This window comes from Crotalus tigris, unplaced genomic scaffold, assembly GCF_016545835.1.
Source record: "Crotalus tigris isolate CLP2741 ecotype Arizona unplaced genomic scaffold, ASM1654583v1 scf7180000024362.2655971311:6658466, whole genome shotgun sequence".
NCBI classification, from domain to species: Eukaryota; Metazoa; Chordata; class Lepidosauria; order Squamata; family Viperidae; genus Crotalus; species Crotalus tigris.
This window is the reverse complement of record NW_024100530.1, coordinates 2,891,913-2,905,662: the sequence shown is the minus strand read 5'-3', so window position 1 is coordinate 2,905,662 and position 13,750 is coordinate 2,891,913. Positions and strand designations below refer to the sequence as shown.

At 43.0% G+C, this 13,750-nt stretch overlaps 1 protein-coding gene across 3 annotated transcripts in view; it reads right to left on the bottom strand.

Moving 5' to 3' along the window:
• The window catches only part of EDC4 (enhancer of mRNA decapping 4), a 33,845-nt gene extending 22,735 nt beyond the window's left edge, over positions 1–11,110 (bottom strand). For 2 of the 3 annotated variants that reach the window (XM_039327517.1, XM_039327518.1), the window contains exons 1-12: positions 10,955–11,110; positions 8,701–8,857; positions 7,939–8,050; positions 6,790–6,889; positions 6,428–6,617; positions 5,065–5,212; positions 2,965–3,069; positions 2,224–2,333; positions 1,207–1,317; positions 676–771; positions 446–548; positions 102–282 (exon numbers count right to left, since the gene is read on the bottom strand). In XM_039327517.1, the coding sequence (XP_039183451.1) occupies positions 102–282; positions 446–548; positions 676–771; positions 1,207–1,317; positions 2,224–2,333; positions 2,965–3,069; positions 5,065–5,212; positions 6,428–6,617; positions 6,790–6,889; positions 7,939–8,050; positions 8,701–8,857; positions 10,955–11,030 (1,489 nt within the window). In that variant the 5' untranslated portion in view covers positions 11,031–11,110. The remainder of the gene's footprint in view (positions 1–101; positions 283–445; positions 549–675; positions 772–1,206; positions 1,318–2,223; positions 2,334–2,964; positions 3,070–5,064; positions 5,213–6,427; positions 6,618–6,789; positions 6,890–7,938; positions 8,051–8,700; positions 8,858–10,954) is intronic. The other variant, XM_039327519.1, reaches the window with a different exon arrangement.
• Between the last annotated feature and the right edge of the window lie 2,640 nt (positions 11,111–13,750).

The window sequence follows — 13,750 nt, the reverse complement described above, 5'->3', positions numbered from 1 at the left end:
AGTCCCTTGTTTTGATCATGGCCAACTCTTGCTCTGGGTCCAGAAATAGATGTTTCCTGTGCTTCTTCATTTCAGGAAAGAGGCAACCATCACTTACTTACCAACACTAATGCCATCACTCTCTTCTTCTGCCGAGAGGACCTCTGTATGCCTCAATCGGCAGCGGCTGACCATTTGGATGCCGAAGCTCAGAACTGGATGAGTCAACAAGAACTCTGAGATGGAGCTGAAGTAAGCTTTGCCCTCTTCTTGGTTCTGGACAAGTTCCATCACATATAAGACCTGTGAAAGACAACCTGTCGCATCAGAGGCTACAAGAGGAGGCACGGTCTCACCTTGACTCGGGAAATAGGTACAGCCCAGCAAAGCAGGAGAAATTGTTCTCCTCACTCCAGCTAGGTAGCAATAGCAATAGCACTTAGACATCATATATACTGCTCCATACCTTTCTCTGCACATCGCTCAAAATTAGATACTCGGCTGAGAGATCCAAGCAGACCTTCAGACTGGGAGGGACGCTCACAGAGCTAAATATATCTGGAGAAAACCTGAAATGGACCAAAGACAAGACTAGTCACGACACACGTGTGAACTTACTTATTTGCCCTTCTTTTTTCCTGGAGATCGGATTCTCTTCCCTTAAATAAAGCAACGTCAGCTACGGGAACCCCTTACTGGATAGTCTGGAGGCAGGTCCACGAGACGGTGCACCACATCTTCAGCTCTTGATTCTGATCTGCTCCAGTGATGAGAAACCTCCAAAAAGGAACCCTGCAGAAATGAATGGATGGCAAGAAAACTGACTCAGCCTACAAAAGGACTGTTGTGAAGGAAATGTGGCTTGCAATGCAACGGGGAAAACAGAAAAAAAAACCTCCTCCAGCCCCAGTAAATTAATATTGTTAATTATAACTTTAGCAAGGGTTTGGCGTAAAACTTAGGAATATTGAAAGATCTTATCTGGGGATCTCAGATATTCTAGAAAGTTTTGCTAATCACAAAGAGAAAGATATCTCTCCCGTCAGATTCGACAGGACCCACTATAACAGAGAGACAATAATGCTGTCGCAATTCGCTTTTGAGGCTGTTTCTCCTTTTCTGCACATAGGACCCCCCCGATGAGATTGCAAAGGAGAGTGCAGCTGTTTTTTCTCACTGGCAGAGGGTTCCTTACCCCCTTTCATATAGACCAGGATCATTACTTACTCTGGGTCTTGTTTTTTATGGTTGTCACAGAACAGCAAACAGGAAAGAGGCCTGCCCTCATGAGGTTTCCATTCGTGGAGGCACCGACTGGAGAAATGAAACAAACTGTGGCTGCATTCACAGATCAGCCCAAGTCAGAGTGTGTTTTAAACAAGCGTTCTTGAAGAAGATGTAACGGTCGTGTTCACCTTACTCATTAATTAAGCTATAATCCATGGTTTCTGAACTACAATGGCTAGGTCAGTGATGGTGAATCTTTTAGAGACCGAGTGCCCAAACTGGAACCCAAAACCCACTTATGCATCGTCGGGTGCCGGGTGGGTGTGGCCCATTGGGTGGGTGTGGCCCACTGGGTGGGCGTGGCTGCGGTGGTAACGGCAGACTGGGTGGGACTAAAAAGTTCAATCAATCAATTCCAACTTTGCAACATCTTTTTTTCCTGTGAGAAGTTGAAATTGACTGATTGATTGAACCTTTTTTCTTTGCACACGGCGGTGGAGGCCTAAAGCGAAAAGGTTTTATAAAACTCAGCTGAAGGCCTAGGACTGGGGCGATGGTGCGCACGCCCACAGAGAGGGCTCTGAGTGCCGCCTCTGGCACCCGTGCCATAGGTTCGCCACCACTGGGCTAGGTCCACGCATCACATTAAGGGAATCCTAAACAAGCCAGGGTTTAGTGAGACGTGAAAATGTAGCAGATGATCGACAAGCCAACATTTTAATAGTTATAGCAACGAAGTGGCTTCTACATTTTTAGACATGCTTCACACTTCTCTGCCTGGTGTCCTCTGATTTGGCTGTTTTCTTGCAGACGTTTCATTACCCAAACTAGGTAACATCATCAGTGCTAGTAAGGAGTGAAGTTTGTTTTTTTACTAGCATTGATGATGTTACCTAGTTTGGGTAATGAAACGTCCGCAAGAAAACAACCCAGCTCAGAGAGCATTAAGGATCCCTCATTTCCACCCTGAGCCACGAACACTCTCCTTTAATGATAGCTCTCTGTTTCTGAAATTACCTTGGCTCATCTTGTCCATCTATGTAAATCTGCCAGAATTTGACATAGCCATCATGGCTTGCTGTGGCCAAGACAGTTCCATCAGGAGAAAGCGCTCCCTCACTCAGGCGCTATAAAAGAACAGGAGGTAAAAATATAGCAGTTATCTTTAATCAAGCGGGTGAAATACAGTTAACAGGCATCTTTCTGCTAATTTGGCTGAGGGGTTGGTGGGACAAGGCTACTTTTTAATAGCCTCTCTTCTGATAACATTTGGAAGGTCTATTTGTTCCTAAAAACCAGATGTCCTGGCTGAAGAAGCCATAATGTTCCTATTGGTGGCCTGCTTGTGCCCATTTTGGACAAGCAGTTATACCAATTGGGAGGTGAAAAACATCCTATACCAGATCCAAAGGATTCAGGATCAAAAGCTAAGAAAACCCTGATCTGAAACGGATGATGTGAGGGCATTGATCCTGGATTATGGGAGGACACTTCAGCAAAATCCTGAGTTTAGATTTAATATAAAACTCTTCACCGCCTATTTTCTCGATCTCAACTCATTCGCACACCGGGCTTATCATGTGCAAACACCAGAACAAGGATTTCTTGCTTTTAGTGCCATTGGCCATCTGGATGAAGGCCAAAACGAACACTTGGGGTTCTTGACTCAAGACACACAGAACAGAGAACTGTAATAGCCCACTCAGAAATTATAACAAGCCATAGGCTCCTACACCAAGAGAACGGCCGGATATTTACCGTGCTATGACCCTTCACCACAATGTAGCCTTCTTTGATGTTGGTTACTTCCACTGGCCATGAACTGTGGTTGGCTCGGATGATGTCAAGGTCGCAGACTTCAGCCTGCAACGCAAAGAGGAAAAGTGTAACAAAAGGAGTATGCTGAAGCTCCATTAGGAACCATCCCAACAGGTTGATGTCCATGGTGGTTCTCAGTCATCCAGGGCATGGCTGTCCCAAAGGTGCTTTTTCAACTGGACTTTGTTTTTTCCCTGAAGACATTTTGCTCCTCACCCAAGAAGCTTCTTCAGTTCTGACTGAATGATGGGGAATAAATCCTTCCTCTCTCCACCATTCGGTCAGAACTGAAGACGCTTCTTGGAGGAGGAGCGAAGTGTCTTCAAGGAAAAACAAAGAAAGTCCAGTTGCCTTTTGAAAAAAGAACCTTGGGGATGTCAACTGGTTATTTACTATTTACTATTCATTCATTCATTCAGCCCCCCATCTTGTTTCAAAGCAATTCTGGACAGCTTATAGCATAAAAAACATTACAATCGTCGAAGATAAATATCACCTAACCCAATAAAATGAAAGTACCGTCGAAGTTTTGCAGATTTCTCTGACATTCTCTACATAGCTCTTCCTCATGGGAAACAGCTACACGAGTCAGCAGATCAGGGTGGGCAATTAACTTCCCCCAAGGAACCACATGAGAAATTGGGACTGCTGTGGAAGGCTGAACTAACAGGGCTGTGAAGGTGCACAGACACGCATGCATGCACACACGTTAAGTTGAAAAACAAAAATAGAAACCGCGTCCAAACAAAAGCAATGCGGCTGTATTGCGTAAATGGCGTACACTTGTTTACATTTGATTTCTAATTTCTGACTGACCTCATGTGGGCCGGACAGGGATAACCAAGAGCCAGGATGTGGCCCTGGAGCCATAAAATGCCCAGGTCTGCAGTTAATTGAAATGAGAAAGTAAAAAGCCCCCTGCCACATCGGAAGCTGGACACTCTTTATCAATTTTTCCAGAAAAAAAAACCACTCTCTGAGTCCGGTCTCGGGATTGCTAGCGCAATGAACCACTAGAGATCCTGCTTAAGAGATGAATGGATCCCCTGAAGTTCTCTTGAGTTTTCCCTCTTTCCTTAGTTGGAAGAGTCAAGTTTGAAGAATACAACAACGTTGCTGCTCTCAAAGGAAAAGACGCAAGACGCAATGCCTGCACCTGGTACCCGGCCGTACTACTTCCTGCATGACCTTCTTGCTGAAGCCTGTGTCTCTATGATCCTGTTCTTGGGACTACAGGTAGCCCTCGACTTCCTTCAGTGACTGTTCAAGGTTACAACGGCACTGAAAAAAGTGACAAATGACCCGTTTTTCACACTTACGACCATCCCAACGGTTACGGGATCAGAATTCGGATGCTTGGCAAGGAGCGCACGGGGGCAGTGTCCCGGGGTCATGTGATCCCGTTTTGCGACCTCTACGAGGAAGCCAGATCCACTTAACAACCGTGTTAGTAACTTAACAACTGTGTTGTTGTTGTTAGTTGCGAAGTCGTGTCCGACCGCATGGACAACCTTCCTCCAGGCCTTCCTGTCCTCTACCATCTTCTGGAGCCCATTGAAGCTCATGCCTCCTGCTTCAGTGACTCCGTCCAGCCACCTCATTCTCTGTCGTCCCATTCTTCTATTGCTCTCCATCTTTCCCAGCATTAGGCCCTTCTCCAGTGAGTCCTTCCTTCTCATTAGGTGGCCAAAGTACTTGAGTTTCAACTTCAGGATCTGGCCTTCTAAAGAGCAGTTGGGGTTGACCTCCTCTAGGACTGACCAGTTGGATCGCCTTGCAGTCCAGGGGACTCGCAGGAGTCTTCTCCGGCACCACAGTTCAAAATCCACTGTAGTGATTCACTTAGTAACTGTGGCAAGGAAGATCATAAAATGGGGCGAAACCGGTCCAAGAACAGAAAGTTTGGGCTCCCTGGTAGTTACAAGCTGAGGATTACCTGTATTCCCATCGTCGCTTTAAAAAAAGAAAACAACTTTACGCCGAGTAGCCCTTTAGCACCGTTTCCAAGGGGAAAGAGGAAAAAGACACAGAAACGCTTACCCGATCCTCGTGCAACAACGCCAGAGTCTGGCTCCCTTCTTCACAGCTCTCCTCATTCTCATCTGGGATGAAGGGACACCATATTATCCTCCGAAAGCTGTTCAGAGGACTCCCATCGGGCCGCTTGATGTTCACCAAGATCTCTTCTCTGATCACCCAAGTTAAGGAAGACCGCCATCATTCCCCTTTACAAAAGCCTCCCAGAAGTTCAATTTTAACGGTTTTTCCAGTCGATCTCAGATGGGTTGGAAATAAACACATTGCTGAATGAGAATCTGATTTGATGCAACCTCTTGTCCTTATCTTTTAGCAAAAGCAAAAACCTGCTTCCACTTCTAATCGTCCCAACAAATGTTAAACTATCAGTGGCTGACCTAGCAGATTATTCCACCACAAAATCATTGGTTTAACGCACTGTGTGAAGCTAGTCGCTGTGGTTTATAGACCATGGTATGTGTGAATCAGGCCACTAAGGACTGTGCAATACTGTATTCAGAACAAGCAAAAGCTTATGTGAACCACCAATGCATTAAGTCAGGGGTCTTCAAACTTGGCCCTTTTATGCCTTGTGGACTTCCACTCCCAGAATTCCTCAGCCAGGCACGCTGGCTGAGGAATTCTGGGAGTTGAAGTCCACAAGTCATAAAAGGGCCATGTTTGAAGATCCCTGCATTAAATTTTCGTCACTGTTTTTTAAACTAGGCAGGAAAGCTCCATTTCTCCTTTAAAAAAAAAAAAGATTAAGAATTGACATTATAGCACAATTGAATTCTCCTTTTGATATCAGGCAGTATTAATATTTCTCAGTTTGATAAATGCATCAATTATCTTCATTTTAAGCAAGTTATACATGTGTAAAAGTCACAGTTAATATTGAGAAAAATTCTTAACAGGAAGACTAGAATGCAAGAGTCTAATTCTAACCCTAACCCCAACTTAGTCAAGATTTCAAATTTTGCATACTGAAATCAAAAGGTTCAATGACCAGTTCTGGCTTGCAAAATTAAGTAATGTAATAATGCATTATCGTAGGTTTTTTTAGGAGGAGGAAGAGGATGATGATGATGATGGTGTCAGCTGTTTACCACAGTAGTCAGGCTTTGTAAATTGTACCATGGACTAACTAGTTCAGGGATAGGCAACCTTGGTTCTTTTATGACTCATGGACTTCAACTCCCAGAATTTCTGAGCCAGCATGGCTCAGCTTGGAAACCTCTCCCTTTCCGCTCAGCATGGCTGGCTCAGGAATTCTGGGAGTTGAAGTCCACGAGTCATAAAAGAGCCAAGGTTGCCTACCCATGAACTAATTTATCTATTAATATTATGACCCTCTGCCATCAGGCTTAAAATTGAAGTAAGATACTGGATTTTTCCATTCTCCATAGACAGACACCAGACAAAGACATTGCCAGCTTCATCCAGGCAGGCCAACTGGTTGGAGTTAAGGTGAGCAAAAGCCAGATCTGCCACACCACCCGTGAAGCCTTTCAGAAGCGTCCGCTCAGCTGTGCTGACACTCAGCACCCGCACCATGGCCGAGCCACTGCTGGCACCTGGAGAAAAGGGCAAAACATACCTAGTCAAGATGGGTAGAGCAATGCTAATTCCCCTTTCTGTTGTAGAGATGGAACCAGGTCCAGCACAGGCCACTGGGCAACAGTTAAGCTGCAAAAGAAGCCCAACCTGAAACTTTAGAATGAACAGGAGGATGGGGAGATGTCTCACCTCGAATAGCATAGGCCAGGTAGGCATTTGAGACAGCAATGAGGTTGCCATAGTAATATTTCTGCTCCCAGTCATATCTGGCTACTGGCTGGATTTTAACCTGGTGGGGGAAAAAAGAAACAAAGCAAAAGTTGTACCATGGGAATCAATTCAATACCTATTAAAAAGACCATACCTAATAAAGAAGGCCATCTATGGCAGGGGTAGGCAACTACGCCCCTCTAAAACCTGTGGACTTCAGTTCGCAGAATTCCTGAGCCAGCAGGGGAGCTGAAGTCCACAGGACGTAAAGGGGCTATTTCTGCCCACCCCGATCTATGGCTGTTCTATGACAGTAAGCTGTGAAAGTGAGAAGGAGATGGCCACTGTCTAATCTGTAGCAGAAGGAAACGTGAAAAAGAAACAAGTCAGCAAACAAGCAGGTTTACCTTGTCAAACCACTACTTTTGAATATTTTAAAATGTTTCTTAACAACGAGGAATCAGGAACGATATGAAGAAGGAAAGAATATTGTCTACTGCATACAGAGATATTGGACAACAAAATAGCAAACCTTTTATTCTTTAACAAGACATAACTAGCTGACAATATCTGAAATTACAATTGCACACGGATTGACAAGATGGGTAATATAACTTAAGGGACTTTGTTAAAGAGACCGACTGATTGGCAGAAATATACACGAAGGCAGATTTAGAGTGCCATCATTAATTTAGTATTCCAAAAGATGTTAAATTTCTTTGGGGGTTTTATCCAAATAACTCTAATGGATAGTGTTTTCCTACCGTACCGGTTTATTCACAGATACTTCTAAGGGGAGAAAGGCCTAAAGTGTGTGGACTGAAAATGGAAAGAGAATGGGGGAAAGAACTGCAAATCTCCCATGCATTAACTAAAGTGTCTTCCAATCAATCTACCTCTCTTGGATCACAGCCAGCCAATATATCAAGGCCATATTCTCAAGCACAATGTCTGAACACGTACCCAATATAACATTGCATCTGCCAATGCTCAATTATTATTTTTTTACATATTTTGGAAATTTTTATATATTTTTTTCTATTATACCAGGATGGGTCTGAGCTTATCATCAGCAGGTGAGAAGGAAGAGAGTTATGAGCTATGAAGAAGGTAATTTCTTGTATTTACCTTATTGCTTCCTCTTGCTTTACTGGTGATGCTGGAATCGCTGCTGGCCACAATTTCAACATCTTTAGCAACAATCACCATACAGGTGGAATTATCATCTCCAGAGAGGCAGCTAAAAAGTGGCCGGGGGCAGGCAGTAGAGAGAAAAAGAAGTCAGTTTCCAGGATATGAAGAGTAACTTTTTTCTGTGAATTGTTCAGAGTCAGGACTGTGCTCACCGTACACATAGAATCAAGCAGATGACATTGCTACTGCCTTGCAGAATTCCCAACAATGTATTTTACAGATCCAGATTGAATAAAAATGGGCAAAAGAAAACAAACCAGGAGCAGCAAGAACAATAACCCAAAGAACGAAATAAACCAGGAACAATAAGCCTCAACTGACAGTGACTGCTCTTTATAACACTGGTTTCTCCTGTGCTCTTCTAAATCAACCTTCCCCAACCAGTCTGGTTTCTCTCCAAATATACTGGACTTCTACTAACAGAGTGCCTGAAGCTGATGTTCATTTGGAGAAAAGCAGGTTGGAAAATGTGGCATTAAACACCAATTGGTGAGGCACATCAATAGACTTAACCCACCCCAGAAACTATACATCATTTTATAAAGCCTTAACATTAGGGATACCAGAATAGATGGAAATCAAATCTCTGTAGGAGAACACATTTGCCAGGATGCTTCTTGATAAGCTTATTCCACAGACCACAAAATCACACATATTCTGGCCTTTCACTTTTGCCTCACCAATTAAGATACCTACATAACTTGCTTTTCCTGTAGTGCTCCAAGAGGAACAGTTTGTGGAACAGGCTTAGTTGAGGATGAGCCATCTCCAGCTGCGGTGGGATCTGGCACCAGAAGGCCATTCAGGTCACCATTATATGAACTGGATGTTCTCTGGTTTTCATTCACTGACCCTGAAAGATATGAAGAATGGGGAAACCGAGAGAAAAACCAAGATTCATATTTACTTAGTCTTGTCAGAGTTGTACATATTTTAAATTAGCCTGCCTTTTACTGAAGTACTGTGTACTGCTGATTTATAAAACAGTAGTATTTTTCATAGAGCAATGCAGATTTTAGATCTACCGACAGCACTTAATTCCAGAAGTCTATTTTGGGCAGAGAGGGGAAAAAAGAACTGTCTTTCCATTCTTGCTGATTTTTGGGGGGAGGTAGAAACATTGCTTTCTGTTACAAATCACCCATAGATTTAAAAGTATATGCCAGTCTACAATCTATTTGTAGGGTTTTTTAAAATGAGTTTTAGATAAATTGTTTTAAATAGAAGCCAAGTGAATAGTAGCTTGATACACTTCAACTTTAATCTATAATATTACATCAAACATTTCTTTCATGGCCAAATTATTGACTCTTTCTAGAACAGCTTCGCCCAACTTAGACTTTTTCCAGATGTGTAGATTTCAACTTACAAAAAGTTCCATTTCATGATTTCCCCAACTTTTCAAGGGCTTTAAATATCCCTACAAGACTTTCAAATGAAGTATATCAAGCTACTATTCACTTTGCTTCTATTTAAAGCAATTTATCTAAAACTCATTTTAAAAAAACCCTACAAGATCACACAAATTTTCACACAAGTATCAAAACAATTGCCCAAGTATTATCATACTGCAGTTTTTATAAAGACAGCCGCACTCATTGTTTATTACCACTCTAAATGTCAAACAGCAAGTAAGGTTTGACAAAAGAGGACAAGCACAGAGATGAGCTAGCATTAATGCAATTATTCAGATGATATATTTGTGGTTTATATTTATAATTTTACACCACAAGTCAGTCCTCAAAATAAACAAAATTATTGTTATTAACCACACAATGTTACAGAACAACACAAGCCTTTTTCTGTGTTGCTAAGCTAACATTCTGAGTACCAGTGGACAGAATAATTTAATAAGGGGACTTTGGCTATAAGGATGAATATGCAGAAATGTTTCAGCAATGCTTTCTTTTTTTAAAAAAAAATCCACCATTTTTAAAATGGCTTTTTAAAAAAGTGCAAATATCTAATTGTTAGATTATTATCAAAACCAAATAAGCATTAATAATGTATAAAATCACCACACTGAATTAGTATCTTTGCATGAACCCTTAAATTTGGGTGCGTGGAGGAATACTTGTAGGAAGCATGTTGTGTGAACAACTAAGGTTGGAGAGACAGCTAGATGGATTTAGTTAGCACCAAACAAGAAGTCAGATAGAAGTTTAACCTTAAATTTGAATGGAGGGGGGGGAGTCTTCTTTAGATAAGTCTGCCTATATTTTAACTGCAGTGGAATTCGGGGGGGGGGTTTGAAGCCCACCCATGTAAAAAGAGGGCAAGGTTAAAATACGCCGATTTAGAGGATTGGATAAACTAAAAAAAAAAAGCTGAAAATAGAACAGAAAATGTGGATTACATAAGCGAACATTGATCCAAGAAATCTGAGCATAGAATACTACATATTCTGTACAGTGTTAGGTATTGAAGTTAAAAGCAAGTGAGATATTGATGCTTTTTATTCAAGGAGATCTCCTGCCTCCCCCTTTTAATCAAAACCTCAGATGCTCTGGACTTTACCCCACTGGGTTTAGTGGGAGCTGTTCCCCAACCAGTTTGCACAGGACAGCAGCCTCCTATTACCCCATCATCCGCTTCGGGTAGGGCCGAGTCCCAGCGGATTTGCTCCCAAGCCAAGGCAGGGGATGTTACACCCCCCCCCCCGAGTGCAAACCTGTGCCTCCGCCTGCCCGGCAACCGGGGCCCTTCAGACGGGGCAATGGCGAGGAGGGAAGGGCAGCCGGCTTCCCTGCAGGGCGCCGGATCGGGGGAGAAGCTGCTTCTCTCCTCTCGTTCTTTCCGGACGGCACCAGCGCCTCAGTCCGGAGGAAGGAATTCCAGCCCGGGCACTCGCGCTGCCCTCCAGCCCCGAAGCGGAGCGTCTCTGCCCAGCACCAGACCCCGCCCGAAGCGCCGCAAAGGCCGCCGCTCGAGGCCCCGCGCCCCGTCTCACCGCCCGGCCGATCCAGCTTGAGGATGTCGCGCAGGTGCTGGGTCGCGTCCTCGATGTCGATGCTAGCGGAGGCCATCGGGCCCCGCCAAGACCGAAGCCGCCTCTCACGCCCGCCCGCCCGGCCGCCCGCCGCCCAGACAGGCCGAGCCCGACTCGCCCGCCCCCACTTCCGCTTCCGGTCCGCACGCCCTTCTCCTCCCGTCGGAAACCGCATCCCGGCGCGCGGGGTCCTCCCGGCGTCGCCGCCGCCGAGGGCGCTCACAGGAATGGGAAAACACGTGTCGAGAGGTTGTGTAGAAAAAGGGGCGACGGGGGAGCGGGGAGTCCCTCCTTCTCTGGCCTTACATGGCCGGGCTTTCCTTGAGCCCTCCAAAGCGACAGGAGACAGCCGGGCTAGGGTTGCAGGGAGGCGTCTTTTTCAAAGACTAGGGCGGCAATCCAAAGCTGCCTGGTTCTCGTTGCGGAGATGCTTTTGGGCTGCATCAAACAAAAATATAGGTATAGATTTTCCCCGGACAGGTGGATAGGTTCCCCTTGCATATATCTATATACACAGCCTCATACAAAGATGCGAACGCGTCCCGCCTTCACCAATGTACACGTTGCTTTTTCAGACCGACCCATCAGTTGTATACATTGATTTAATCAGTAAGTAACCAAGATTCTTATTTCTAAATGTGCACGGGGTTGCTGCTTAAGTCTTGCTGCTTAAGAAGTTGTATGTTAAACAGCCATTTCAGTGATGCACTAGCTCCTCTCATTAAACACTCTAGAAAATATTTTGTATTTTCTCTCTGCATAAAAAAAGCATGTAAATAATATTTATATAGGGAGTCCTCGATTTACAGGAGTTCATTTAGTGACTGTTCAAAATTACAAGGGCACTGAAAAAAGTGACTTATGACCATTTTTCACACTTAACAACCATTGCAGCATCCCCGTGGTCACGTGACCAAAATTCAGATGCTTGGCAACTGATTCATATTTATGACAGTTGCAGAGTCCTGGGATCGTGGTCGTCTTTTGTGACCTTCTGACAAGCAAAGTCAATGGGGAGTCCAGATTCACTTAACCATGTTACTAATTTAAGAAATGCTGTGATTCACTTAGCTGCGTCAGAAAGGTCATAAAATGGGGCAAAATTCACTTAGCAACAGAAATGTTGGGCTCAGTTGTGGTCGTAAGTCGAGGACTACCTGTATTTAATAATTTGACAATACAATGAATTACCAATGATACTGGTAATATTTGATCATGGCAGACGAGCGTAGAAACGATATGAAAATAAAAGGAGAAACTTATGCATTATTGTACTTATTATCCAGCTTCTCCCATAGAAAGGTAGAACAGCTTTGCTGAAGAGCTAGACTGTTTCAGTAAACAAGTCTCTGTATTAAAGACAGGTATTGGTAGGCAAGATTAAGAAACATGATGCATCAACCACAGTTCTCCATTAATCTTAGATTTTATGTTCTTGCTGAAAAGTTGTCAAATCTTTGCAACAAATACAGGAATAGTTTTTTAAAAAACTTTTCTTCAAGAACTGTGTGAAATATTGAAAACTGACCACCCCATTCATTTCTTAGTGGCTTGTGGCTTGCATAGGAAACTGGGAACATTGTGGAGTTGGAATAAGTCTAGAATGGTGATACTCTGTGGTGGAAAATTACAGTACAATTCAGTGTAGGACTGTACAATACTTGACCGTAACATCCTAATTAGGACACATGTGAAGACTTAACTCTCTGGAGAAGGCCATCTTGCTGGAAAAGGTGGAAGGAAAACAGGACAATCAGCAAAAGGTGGATAGAGGTAATGGAGATGACATTGGAAGAGTTTGAAAGTCCAAGTTAGAGAGATTATTCTGACTGGTTCCAATGTACTATTACCCAACAGAAGGATCACAAACCAAATTACTGTAAATTGTTCACGGTATAATACATGTAAGAGGTGCTAAAATTACCTCTTTATTATACATCACAACATACGTAACATAGAAATGGCAGAAACTTGAAAAAAAATTTTTTTAACTAAGCTATAAATTGCTTACAGGTATATAAAGAATTGTTTCTTTGGCAGGCAAGCACCAGAATTCAAAGAGGATAATTTAAAAGCATTTTTATTTTAGAGTGATTATCTCTCGCTGGATATCTGACCACCTTTTCATGGTCATTGCTTCACTATAGTTAAACAGCACAAGAATGCCTAACTTCATTTTCATTGTTTCTTAAATTTCTAAGCTTAGCCTTACAAAGAGTGCTTGTTAAAGAATTTTATTAGTACATTTGCCACAGGTACAGTCTTAAACAAGCCAAGATTACACAGCCCATAACGGAATAGGTAGATAACCTTACTCCACAAAACTTCAGCATATTTATTGGTAAAACTAGCGATGCTCTGCAAACCAAGCTTCACAATATTAAAGTCTGCTTTCTTTATCATGTACATCAAGTATTTGTTATTAAGCAGTGTGTAAACTCAGCAGTTCTTGAATACATTTTGTTTCCGGCAACTGATACCAAATTGAATATTATACTAGCAAAGTTTTAGAGCACTTTTGTATCAAAGTGAAAAACAAGAAGTAAAAAGAGCTCTAGAGCTTATGATTTACATATGTGGGCCTTGAAAATGTGTTTTGTTTCTTGTCCAGAATTTTACAAAAACAGATATAACGTGCCTGGTGAACCATAAAATATAGTAGATGGGTTGTGAGCATGGTGAGTCACGTCTACACAAACCTGATCTACGCATATCCCAACAGAATATCCCTTTTAGTATTTTTATAGAAAGAACAGT